This window comes from Leptonotus elevatus, chromosome 19 (assembly GCF_054856555.1).
Source record: "Leptonotus elevatus isolate MCC_2025b chromosome 19, RoL_Lele_1.0, whole genome shotgun sequence".
NCBI classification, from domain to species: domain Eukaryota; kingdom Metazoa; phylum Chordata; class Actinopteri; order Syngnathiformes; family Syngnathidae; genus Leptonotus; species Leptonotus elevatus.
Window position 1 is genome coordinate 13,485,395 of NC_141257.1, and position 13,246 is coordinate 13,498,640.

The 13,246-nt window shown below is 39.0% G+C and overlaps 1 protein-coding gene across 2 annotated transcripts in view; it reads right to left on the minus strand.

Moving 5' to 3' along the window:
• tgfbr2b (transforming growth factor beta receptor 2b) overlaps positions 1-12,994 on the minus strand; it is a 29,572-nt gene extending 16,578 nt beyond the window's left edge. Inside the window, exons 1-4 of one of the 2 annotated variants that reach the window (XM_086063394.1) lie at positions 12,743-12,994; positions 6,704-6,845; positions 5,169-5,359; positions 100-872 (exon numbers count right to left, since the gene is read on the minus strand). In XM_086063394.1, coding sequence (XP_085919520.1) covers positions 100-872; positions 5,169-5,359; positions 6,704-6,845; positions 12,743-12,815 — 1,179 coding nt within the window. In that variant the 5' untranslated portion in view covers positions 12,816-12,994. Of the gene's footprint in view, positions 1-99; positions 873-5,168; positions 5,360-6,015; positions 6,138-6,703; positions 6,846-12,742 lie in introns of those variants that run through there. The other variant, XM_086063395.1, reaches the window with a different exon arrangement.
• Between the last annotated feature and the right edge of the window lie 252 nt (positions 12,995-13,246).

The window sequence follows — 13,246 nt, forward strand, 5'->3', positions numbered from 1 at the left end:
AACTCATTAACTCAGCTAAACCAGAGAAACTATAAGTGTGACTAAGAAGATGAGATCAATTATGTAAAATAGAACTCTGATTGAAAATGTAAAGGTTACCTGTCCACTGTTTGCTAGCTCATCCACAGAGAGCGAATTGTCCAGCCGGAGCGCGAGTCCAAAGTCACACAGGCAGCAGGTCAGGTCACTCTTCACAAGTATGTTGGAGCTCTTAATGTCCCTGTGTGCGATCGGCACCTTGTAGCGGCCGCACGCTGTGTGGTCACTGTGCAGATGAGCCAGTCCACTGGCAAGCGATCCTCCCAGTAACCACAAGTCGTGCCAGCTGATAATATGGTGGCTCAAGTAATCTTGGAGGTTGCCTCTTGGCTGGTACGCTGTGATCAGCCAGTACTGTCTCTGTGCCTTCCTCTCCTCGGCTGTTAGGAAGTGGAGCACGTTTTCGTGCCTCAAGTCGGCATCCGAGAAAATGTCCTTCTCGTTCTTCCAGGAGGCGTACTCCTCGTATGAGAAAATCTTCACCGCCACCGTCTCAAAGCCCTGCTCGTTGCTGACCGACGAGCCCTGCTTCAGTTTGGCTTTGTAAACTTCCGCAAAGCGACCTTTCCCCACCTGGACGTCCAGTTCGATGGGCAACAACTCAGTATTGTGGTTGAGGTTGTTGGCGTGCGTCGAGCTGCTGTCGGAACCTTCGTCATCACCCATGATGGCGTGAGCGTCGCTGAAATCCAGAGGGGTGCCTTTCTTGCGTCTGGCATTAGCTCGCCGCTGGCGGTACACTCGATAACAGTAGAAGGAAGTAATGACCACTATCGCCATGATCAGAAGAGGAACCAGGCTCACTAGGATGACAGCAACCTGGGAATCCATGTCTGAAAGACACAAATAAAAACTAAATAAGGGTGTGAAATTAACTCATTTGCTCCAAGAAACGTCTAAATACGTTCTATTTTAAATATTACCATGCTGCCAAAGACGTATTTATATGTGTTTTTTAAATGTTTTTTTATGCTAGAGCATACAGAAGGCTTTAATGCAGCCTCTGAACTAAAGAGAATGCTTGAAGCAATGGTAGTTATTACAAAAACAACCAGCAGGTGGCAACAGACTATAAGAGATCAACCAGGGCCATGTTGCAAAAAAATCTATTTTTCTCACCGTTTTAAACATATTTGTGAATAATGATGAAACTTAGCTATATTCTACTACTAATTGCAGCAAAAATGGAAACATAGAAATGTATTTTTTCCCTGATAAAAGAGAGACTAATCATGCTTTTGGTAGGTTCCATGTTCAGAGGTGGCAAATCCAGGTCCAGAAAGTAAAAACCCTGCCACAGTTTGGCTTTAGCCCCAGGTGCTAGCTAGCCAGCTCCCTACCTAGCTCCCATGGGGCTCGTTTACCTGATAGGGTGCTAGCTACCTAGCACCAGGGGCTAAAGCCAAACTGTGGCAGAGGTTTTACTTTCTGAAACTGGATTTGCCACCTCTGTCTATGTTTTTATAGCAATAGAACACAATATTATGTGGCCCTCTTATGATAGTAGAAGTTTGTATCACTTACAGGAAAAAAGTTACTTGAATTTGAGCAAACAATCTTTTGGAAAGGATTGTGTTGTATTTGAGGGTCCACTGGTAGCATTATCATTCTGGGAAAATAAAGTCCCAAAGAACACAAGAATAAAAATGGGGAAGACAAACCAGCAGACATTAACTGGAGTGTCATTTTGTTTTCTTTGAATTTCCTGTCACATATACAGTACGGTGGAACTCATATGTTGAAAGGTGAGAGTTTTATAACACCAACAGTTTGACCAAATTTTCATTGTTCCTTGTGAGTAATAACTCAAAATTCACTTGAATGATTTTTTTCTTTCTTGTTTAGGCTGGAGTGTCGTCTCCGCTCTAAAATGCTCCAAATGTCTGCATGCATTACAAAAATCCTCTCCTGATAGACAGGATTCAAAGAAGCATTACTGTTGCCAATAACAGAGGAGGAACGTGACCCTTCCCTGAGGAATGTCTGATGTCTCAGGGAGCTAAAGTTAGTGTTTACACCGCAAAAGCAAAGTGCTCCAAACCATGACCCAGTCAACCTCATATTGTATCTCTTCATAGTTTATGTCTGAGGCTTAAAATCTGGAATGTTTTGTGTCTGGGCGCTTAACTATGGTTTTGGCAACAGAAAAAACAGAACCTTTATAATTGCGTTGCTTTTATGGTGCAGTTACTAAATAGGCTACTTAAAAAATGACATGTACAGACACACACACACACACAGACGTGTTCTTTTCGATTTCCAATTTTGTTCAAATCAAAACCAGTGAATCTGAGTTTAGAAGCAAGTGTCGCTGCGAGGCACAGAAGCTGAGTAAATATTAGGGAGGAGGAAGTTTTGGGGAGGGCATCTCGTTGCTTGCCTAGGCAAGCTCCCTGCTACGCTCTTTTTTTCTAAACAGGAAACCACATGTCTGAAATCCTCAACATGGCCCCCAGACGGTTTGTTTAGGTTTTCACAGAGCGAGAAGCTATTCCTCACAACAAACCTGTTACTGTACCTGACTACGACTGCTAATATTTCATCACATTGAACATTTTCAGGGGGAAAAATATATTAATTTATGGTGCTGTGTGGATCCTTTTTTGCGGGTCTCAGGTTACAGTGTTCAAGTGTAATTATATTGGTTAGTGGAGTGCACCACTTCCAGAGATTTGCCTTATTCTACTGGCATTGAATTAACCCAGAAACAGCTTGAAGTGAGCTCATTACTGCTTCTTATGCAATAAAATACGATATTAAATGGACAAATAGATGGGAAAAGACATTAACGTTATTTCAGCTAAATTTGGCATTTTTAATCAGCTGTAAAAATAAAAACAACCAAACAAATAAATAAATAAATAAATAAATAACAGTAATGTAGACCAGTGGTTCTCAACCTTTTTCAGTGACGAACCCCTTTGGGGGGAGGACTGTGCCATCATTTATTTTTTTACTTTTGAACTCTCTTCTTATTTATGTGGTATCTTGAACTATTTGGAAATAAAAATAATAAATAATAAATAAATAATTAATTTAATTATGAATAAAGATTTGTGCACATAAAAATTATCAAAATGAAGCGTCCTCCTTTAGGATCATAGTAAAAATCTGTTCTCCAAAATAACTAACTAACTGATTTTTTAATAAAGTTTTCAAGTGATTAACAGGTGATTTGAGGTAGCATATGACAAATTGGGTCAAACCATTCCGGTATGGGTTTTTAGGGCACAGAAATACCCTACTAAATATTTTTTTTTTTTTTATGAACTTATATTTTTCTGAAATATTTTCATATAATCTTACGTACCCCCTGAAGTGCCTTCACGCACCCCCATTTGAAAACGACTGGTGTAGATGATTCCGCTATAATGGAATTGCTATTGCATTCATTTTCTATGTTATCTCTTGCAAGGCTGTCTTGAAAGTTAGAGACGCATGAAGAATTGTAGGCATTTCCCACAGCGAGAAAAAAAATTAAGTGATGTGGCTGTCTCGGTGCTTTCAATTTGGCACTTTGCGCTGAGACGAGATTTTGGAATCTTTACCTTGCTGCTATTATTGCCTTGGATGCTGCTGTCAAAATACGGTATATCCGATTCCAGGCCCCGAGTAACTAGATTGTACAAGCCAGTAGTTGGGATTTTTTATTTTATTTTTATCTGTTTGTAATCATGTTGTTGGAGGACATTGCAGTGCACATATGTGAGCAGTCACGTGCGCCAGACAAGTACTGGTAATTAGAATACTTGGTCAATCCTGACTATGATGCAAGAAGATTGGATTGTAAAAGATACAAGAAAGCAAAGTCCTACTTTGAGTGTTGTTTGTGCTCCACGGCGATACTTGAAAAATGTAAGCTGGTTTATTTTATTTTACCGGCAATATACTGTACATCAGGGGTGTCTAAACTTTCTTCCGAAGGTCGCATACAGAAAAATCAAAGGATGTTTTTTTTTTTACTTTAATTTATCAAGAACGCCAAAATCAGTTTTTAGAAAAACTGCTACCTGAACAGCTTTCTATAAGGCAAATAATTTAGGATTTATTATTATTATTATTAATATTATTATTTTTAAAATATTTCAACGTAGTCAGAAAATATCAGCCCCAGCAACTGAATCCCATCTCTACACTCAGAACCAAGAGGAGCAATCTGTCATAAGATGACCATTTTTCTGGTTCATTTGCATATTTTTACATTTAGAAAAGCTCTACAGATAAAACAAATGTATTAGTAGCAGATTTTTAGCATTTTTAGTATAAGCTGCTTAAAAATGGCCCCCAGGCCATAATTTGGGCACCAGTGCTGTACATTATGGACTGCATTGGAAAGTGTTTGCCATTACAAGTGCACAAATCGAAATAGAAGACAAGACATTTTCCTCCTTTTTCAGTTCTAATGGTTTTCACTCTCCTTGTAAAGACTTCCTACAAATGTTTGTAGGGCTACTGGTTACTGCTCATCCAAAAGGTATTTTGGGGGCAGTCAAATTTTCCACAACAAACAAGCACACACCCAGCCAATTGTTTTGTCTGCTTATGAGTTAAGACGAAGGGGGAACAAACATGCTTAAAACCGCTGTGTCAAACAGTAACCCAAACTCAGTGAAAGAGCTCTAGAGCTGCTGGGCTATTTATATCCAGCGCATTGGATCAAAATTTTGATCCAATAAGAGGAAAAAACTACTCCTTTATGAGTTAAAGATACCAAAAAATGGTTCATCAGGTCCTCAGTATAGATGTGGTTATAAATAATACAAATTTTATTACCAATATTTTCAGAGGTGCCAAATCCAGGTCCAGAAAGTAAAAACCCTGCCACAGTTTGGCTTTAGCACCAGGTGTACATTATGGACTGCATTGGAAAGTGTTTGCCATTACAAGTGCACAAATCGAAATAGAAGACAAGACATTTTCTCCTTTTTCAGTTCTAATGGTTTTCACTCTCCTTGTAAAGACTTCTTTAGCTAGCTAGCTCCCATGGTGCTCGTTTACATGCTAGGGAGCTAGCTAGCTAGCAACTGGAGCTAAAGCCAGACCGTGGCAGGGTTTTTACTTTTTGGACCTGGATTTGCCAGTTGTAGCCCTCTAGAATCTTACTAGAATATAAATACAGTCCAACTTACAAGAGTTAAAGATGATGCGTTCGCTGCACTCGTCCTCGGAGCAGGAGCACATGAAGAAGGACGAGCCCATGCCCTTTCTTTCTTTCATCTCGCACTTGCTGTTGTTGTAGTCATCCAGGACCAGGCCGTACAGCTTGTGAGCTGGGTTGTGGCAGACGGTGTCAAATGTGACATTGTCGTCTTTCTTCCTCCTTGTGAGCAGACAAACAATAAAAGCATGTGAGAAATAATGTCATTCTCCAAAAGTGCGTTGGCAATTTTATGTGCGCGCTTTCAGATATTGTCAAGATGTCAGGCAGTGATGGTGGCTGTCAACCTGTAACATTAAGTGCTATGTTTTTTTTCTAATGAATTCATTAAACTGTAAAAATATAGGGATTGTGAAATATCTTTTAGATACATTTAGTTACGTTTGCCTACATGATTAATCGGCCAATTATTGCCCTTCAAACATCTGCCAAAACAATTGGCCAATTGGGCCAAATGGCCGATTATTTTCCCCTTAAAACGTTATAAATCGAAGAAAACTGAAGTTATAAGTACCCTGAACGCACCATTTTGATTGCATAGCATTAGCAACTAGCAAGTGTGTAGCGTATGTTATTCTGGTTATTCTGTTGAGTCCGTTAAGTTGTTTAATGAAATCTCAGTTAGAGTTAACTGTAAAACTGAACTGAACACACGACTGTATAATTAAATACAAAACATGCTTTGTTTTTAAAACGTCGCTAGCCTAGTGCTAATGCTAAGGGAGGATCCCATTCAAATGCTAAGTTAGTATCGATTTCGGGAATAATTTTCCTTCAAATAACGAATATTCACACACAAATGCTGTGGAAACACATACCCACAGGTGAGATAACACCACGCAAAGGCACAAATTCTTCCCAATGTGTGAAAAACAAGTTATTTTAAAATAATTCAATCGTAGCTTTCTTCTGGACTCACTGTAAGTGTGCACACCATTATTGCATTGCACCACACTGCCCCCTAGAGGCCAAAACGCACAGGAACAGTCAGTATTTGTTCTATTTTTTCAGTTGCTATTATTTGAATATTTTCTATTCTTATTTCACGTTCTTTAAAAAAAAAAAAGTTTGTCATTGTCCTTTCAAGTTATATTTCAAGTTTATATTTCAAGGATTCAAATAATGTATTTTCTCAAAATTCAAGGATGCGGGTGGGGGGTATGCATTATATATATATATATTTTTTAAATAACCGTCCGATTAATCAGTTTTTTTTTCTGCCAAAAATCGGTCTCAAAAAAGGCATATCGGTCGGGCCCTACTACATATATAATGAGTAACAAGTCTGCTCCTCACTTCTCACATTAAGTCATAATAAAGTCTGATAGTTAGTTACTGTAGGTATTTCATAGTCTTGGTTGTTGACAGTTCAAAGGTCAAACGAATGAGTAAATGATTCCAACCTCAACCAAGATCATTTGAACAGTGTTGTGTATTTGTGACGGGCTGTCATGACATCAGCGTGATATGAATCTCTCAACGGAAGGAGCATGGGTGAACCCTTACCAAATAGCAACACACACGTCGTCGTCATGGGGGCAGATGGAAGTGATGTCGCACTCCACCAAGCAGCTCCCTCGACCAGTGCAGGTGGTTGGTTGGACGTCGCAAAACTTGCACAGCCTTCTTACCTTTATTATATAGGAATCTGGGGATAAATAGACATGGATTCAGTCAGTAAAAAAAAAAAAGAAAAAGCAACACGACTAAAGCCATGTTCACACACTAGTTTTTGCTTCAAACAAACTTGTTATGTGAATCCCAGGGTTGGGGAATCGAGGTCCAGAAAGTAAAAACCTTGCCACAAATGGACTTTAGCCGCACAGGCTGAAATTGTAATATGAGGAGTTTGAAATGATATTAAGGTGTTTTGGGATCACGTTTGTGTGGTATAGTGACAGTTTAAAATATTAATTAGAGATAGCCAAATGTTGTTTTTTCAGGGCGATACGGAGACCGATTAGGAGTAAACAAGGTGGCTGATAATCAATATTTTGGAGCCAGTATTAATTTTAGTGGAATATGAGTTAAACAGCTAAATTCTGCAGTTTTTATCAATATCAGAAGTCGGCCATTTTGCCACTTACTGTCAAGTGAAAATGACATCACAGTTGCTCAGGTCTCAAGTAACAATCAATCAGCGCTCAGCTTCAGATAACAAGTGAGCTGTGATTGGTCGTTGCCTGAGCCCTGAGCAACTGATGTCATCTTCAGTCAACAGCAAGTGGCAAAATGGCCGCCTCCTTAGAAGGATAAAAGTGCTGGATTTTGATGCTTAACTCAAATTCCACAAATGTATGTTAATGTAATATTAATCAGAATGTGTAGTGAGGGCACATATAACCTATCAATGTCAAAAAATGTTTAAGGCTGACTTAAGGTTAGGGTAGGCCACTTTAATAATACTTGAAGACAACATATGGTTAATTGTTTGTATACAAATAGCTGTAGACATATTAGCATTGCAGTGTTAACTTCTAACTGAATCTTCTGCTAAGACTCGTCACTAAATAAAGTTTTCCAAAATTTCAAAACTGAAATGTTGAACACTCATCTTTGTTTAATATATATATATATATATATATATATATATATATATATATATATATATATATATATATATATATATATATATATATATATTTATTTTTAAGTGCAAACTAAGAGTTCCCAAGGTCAGCAGCATCACTTATAAAGTTGACAAAAATTTTTTTAACACAGATTTAAATTGATCACTTATCGGCCGTCAGATATTTTTTTAAAGGCCAATGTCAATATTTGTCAAAATGCTAACTAACTGGTCTATCCAATATTAACTCATTCAAACCCAAATACGTGTAATTATACGTTTTTTAATTTGTCCTTCACTCCCAAAAATCTATTTATACGTTTTTTATTGTTTTTTTTATGCAAGAGCAAACAGAAGGCTTTGATGCAGCTTCTGACATGAAGAGGTGGCTTAAAGCAATGGTAGTTATTACAAAAAATGGCCAGCATGTGGCAGCAGAGTATAAGAGATCAGCCAGAGCCATGTTGCAACAAACTCTTTTTGCTAGTGTTTTCAACAGGAATGTGAATAATGATGAAACTTAGCTATATTCTAATGCTAATTGCTGTAAAACGGAAACTGATGAAAGAAGATACCAGTGTTTCCCGCACCATGTTAATACTTGGGCGGGCCACCCAAGTAAATTGGCCACCACCCAAGAAGTTTTCAAGAAAATGTATTAAAAATATATTTAAAAAGAAAAAAAACGTGTTGCGACAGGATATACCACATGGAATGTTAATTCGCCGTCACTCGCTTGTGGATCGTGAGGCTGGAGGAGACTTAATAACAGGACTGAGACCCACCTCCCGTCCAACCCGCCTCCCATCCCCACCGCCGGAGTCCACCCACCCGAGTAGATTTTCAATCTGTGGGAAACACTGGAGACTCTAATCTTTCTTTTGGTAGGTTCCATGTTTTTATAGCAATAGGACACGCTATTCTGTGAGCCTTGCAAAATCTGTCAAAATCCAGTAAAACAGCTGAGAGCGAAGGGGGTTGCTTGAGTGAAAATGGCTGGGAGTGAATGAGTTAATATAGGCAAATGGAGAGAGTCAATTACTTGCGGGCTTTAACTTCAAATTCACAGCCCCTATCTGATGCAAATAGTGTCAGTTTGTTAATGTAGCACACCCCATTCTGTCTCTTTTGGTTCAAGACTCAATCAACAATCCAGTACAATACAGGATATAATATTTAAAAAATCTCTAAGACAAGTATGCAAAAGCATCCACCGCCTTTGCTCTTGTTCTGACTTGACTTTGCCAGCAGACAGACACGATTGTGGCTGAGTGCCTGAAGGTTCGATCATTATCGTGGAGACAAATCCCCGACAGCCAAGAACAAAGGAGACATGGATGCCTCTCCTCGCTTGCGGGGGATGTTGCTCATTTGTCATGCATACCAGTCAGAAAGTAAAGGCAATCAGTCAGTCCAGTAGAAATGAGTTTGGCCGCCTCAGTCACTGGTCAAAATTAACACAGTGGACTATAAACTATAATTTTGAACTCTTAACTTACTTTTATTTTTTGTATGGCTATAATTAAATGTTTCTTAAAACATCGCCTATATAGTTAAAAAAAAAGAAACGATTTATGATGGTGAAATTTTTACTCTGGAAAAGATTAGTTCTGGGAATGGATTTTGTTGTACTCACACTATATTTTTCCGGCTTATTGACAGCAAATTTGTGACCGTGGCATGTAACTTGTCATGTACTATTGCTGAAATAAGAAAACCGCATGCTTCTGTTCCACAAAGACAAAAATAACTCGACTAAGAGCAATTTCTGCAGCAATTACGTGGGAATGCTGGAAGCTGAATGCTAATAGCTGAATGCTTATGAAGTAAATTAAAAGATAATTTATGTGAAAATTCAAAAGTATTAATTGTAGTTGAAAGATAAATGAAAAAAAAACACTTGAATTTTGGAGGCGTGAATTTTTGAAGCAAGTTGAAATTTATATGGAAAAGTGTTATCTAAAAGTACTCCCCATTCATTTAGATGGAAAAGTGGAACTAATGATAACCAATGGAAATAATGGAAAAAAAAAATCACTCACTAGCGCCACTAAACTATGATAGTTAGTTGGTATCCATGTATATCCCTCAGCATAATTGCCATGGATAGATTTGCAATGTACAGTCAGAGGTGAGATTTGAACCCGCGACCTGCTGGTTACTGGACAAGGCAATTTACCAAATGCGCCATTGAGCAGTATAAGACGCCTGGTAATGATGGTCGGTTGTATGTATGGAAGTGGGCGTGGAAAAGTGGGCCTTAGAAAACGTTCAATGTCTGTATCGGTTCGTTGTGGTAAAGAAGGAGCTGAGCCAAAAGGCAAAGCTCTTGATTTACCGGTCGATCTACGTTCCTACCCTCACCTATGGTCACGAGCTCTAGGTCGTGACCGAAAGAACAAGATCCCGGATATAAGTGGCCGAAATGAGACTCCATCCAGACATTGAAGTTAAGAAATCATATGAATTAAAAGACTGCTCTAAATCTCTAAAGCAGAGTAATGTGACAGTATTGCTACAGCAAAATCACAAGGCACATAACCACATGCTGCACAGGAAATTGAACCTGCTCCGTGCATTAGTCTCAAACTTGACCAAATTACAAGAGATGAACTCTGATCTACTGATATTTCATTTCTGCTGAAACTCCTTGCACTCTTCAACAGAAGCAGACAGACAAACATCTCTTTAACAAACAGGTTAGATTTCAATCCACTTTTAAGCCCACACTGTAGTCAATGTTTAACCCTCCAGTACTCATCTTAAGTCTCTCGTGGGAGAAAAAACTAACTTTTGAGAAAAACTTCATTCTGAACTATACTCTGCACTTCTTTGGATTGGAGCAGCACAAAGTGTGACACCTTTATAGCTTCTGTGAAGAAATAAAAGTGTAACATTCACATGCACCAGAATAAAAATATCATAGAAAAATTCATTCATGTTCATAGTTTAAAGGTGAGGTCTTGAGTTTTCACTCAGAAATAAACACTTCTTTAACACTGGATGTATACACATGTAATCCTTCTCAATCAACACCTGTTAATGTGATGTGATGATTTTGTCATCATCCACCACCAACCCAGCCTGTATTTTGCCATTTTGTTGGGTTTTGCCATGAGAGGGACGTTTGTGGGTGGAAAGTCTATGTTTACCCCTCCAGCCAATCACAGAGCGGGGGGCGTGTCGCTGAAGGCAGGCGCAATGTTGACAAGAAGAGTGGGGGTTTAGCCATGGGAGGAGTCAGTTTTGAATTGGTTGTTTACAAACACAAATGGACAAAACTAAAGACCCCACTTTTCAATCAAAAAGCTAAACTCACATTATACAGATTCATGAACATATCGGAAAATACAATACTATTCATATTCAGGAAACTAATTTCTACCTAATGTCGATGTTAAAATGCATTGTAGGTAATATTCAAATTTTTTAGCTAGTGAAATTGCTTTTTGTTAGCCGTAAGACTTTTATTTATTTATCTGCAAATATGCAAATCCCTGGGTGAGTATGCGTGGGTCAACAAGTCGTGATATGCAAGAACATACTGTATATGCTCTGCTTTGTATGTATTATTACTGCTCCAAGTGCGTTACAGTAGGAATTTGCTTGAAGGTTTATAATTATCATAACATCTCATTTCCATTCTGGTCTGGTTTATCATTAGGCCCTATATATTAGCAGACTTTCGTTAGATGAAATTATATTGTTTGGTTAATAATTTTGGTGTTAATATACTCAGTGTTTAACTGTGTTTTATTTCTTTGACAGTAAACTTCAACTGGGAGTAACAAACAGCCTGAAGCAAGCTCACTTCTTTTTCAGTGCCTCAAAGTGAGTGAGAACAAGCAGTAAGGGATACTTAAAAATGGTTTCAATCAGTTTAATTATGTTGTAAGTGAGTGGTAGGGAACAATAAAATTAGATTTAAAAAAAAATGTTTTAAGGTTGTTCGTCTGGAAAGTATCCCCACAATAAATGGGGGTAAACTGTACCCCTTTTTAATCAAAATTTAAACACGCCTCATATTCTTATACTGTAAAATCAGTGCACTATTATTGTCCGGCCATCTTAAACTGCTATACATCTTGAGTCGAGAAGCCTCTTACTGTGAAGAAGCTCAGTGTCTGTTTGGACATGCCAGACTTCACACTGGCAGGAGGGAAAGGTGGTGTGTGTGTGTGTGTGCGCTGCCACAAAAGCCCCCTTTGTCAGTACGCAGGGTGGAGTTTTAGCCCTGTGATTTACTGCTGCAGAAATACTGTGCAACCTGCAGCGAGAAAGAAGAGCACTGCTGCTGCATCCTCTTCCTGCACACGAGGCTTCTCGAGATATACACAAGAAACAAAGCAGGATATAGCTGATTTGAGTCAGGACACAATATTAAACTTTTTGACAGCAGTTGCATGACCTGACTTTTTGACAGCAATTCTGGTGGGGTGGGATTCAAAAGTGGTAAAGAAGTGTCCATGCCTGAGTACTCGTGTTGGATAATCACATAATTAGTGAGAAGGGGGGGTCATTTAAACCCAGCGGGATGGCTTTCGAGAGGGTGAATGATAGTAATTGTCACCCGAGGCTACGTCTAATTGCAGGGCGAAGGGAGGCGGATTAGCAGCTACCGGGAATAAGAGTGAGACCGATAAATGCACGAGACTGTCTTGCTCGACCTGAGCAATGTTTTCATGCAGCGCACCAAAGATGGACATATATGTGATTGTGAAGTGAGTCCGCCACAAGAGCTTTTGTGTCTTTGTTTTAAAAGGCACAAAAATAGAACTAAAATAAACAGAACAAACACGCCATTGACTGCTTCAAGTCGTCTTAAACGCCACTTGGGTTAAGTTACAACGAGAAGACAGAAAACTTGTGGAAAAAAGTCACCGTTAGATTTTTTTGAAAAGAGTTAAACGACCCTATTGCCAGTGAATTAACTTGGCAGCTAGAAAAACTTTTTTGACAGTAAAAGTCCAACTCACCCGCCTGCTCGAGCACAATACTACCAAAGAGTATCGCTCCACACCAGAAAGCGGAAAAGCGAAGTAGCTCCATTAAGAAACGGACAAGAGCCTCCTCTTTTTCTCATTAATTAGCCGAAGCTTTGACGGGGTGTTAATATCCAGATTTGAGCGAACTTTTTTCGGTCCGCTTGTTGCTCCCTTCAGCAGCTGTGAGAGGAGTAAACACAAGCGGGCAGGACGTGCCCTAGCTATATGACTCACTGTACGAGCACTTTCATGAAACAGGAAATCTTCTGAGGGGTTGGACTTTTTTTTCTCTCTCTTCCTCCTCCTTTAGTCATGCTCGTGTGGCTCCCAAAGTCTTGAACCATATCATTAGGAGGCTAAGATCCAGCAGGGCAAAACTTGAAATGACATGTTCACAAATAACTGGGGGCTACACCTACTGACTGTACAGTATGCTTCTAAAGGTTTCACACCTTTTCTCAAATTACGTATAAAATAGAGGAGCGATGGTCACAT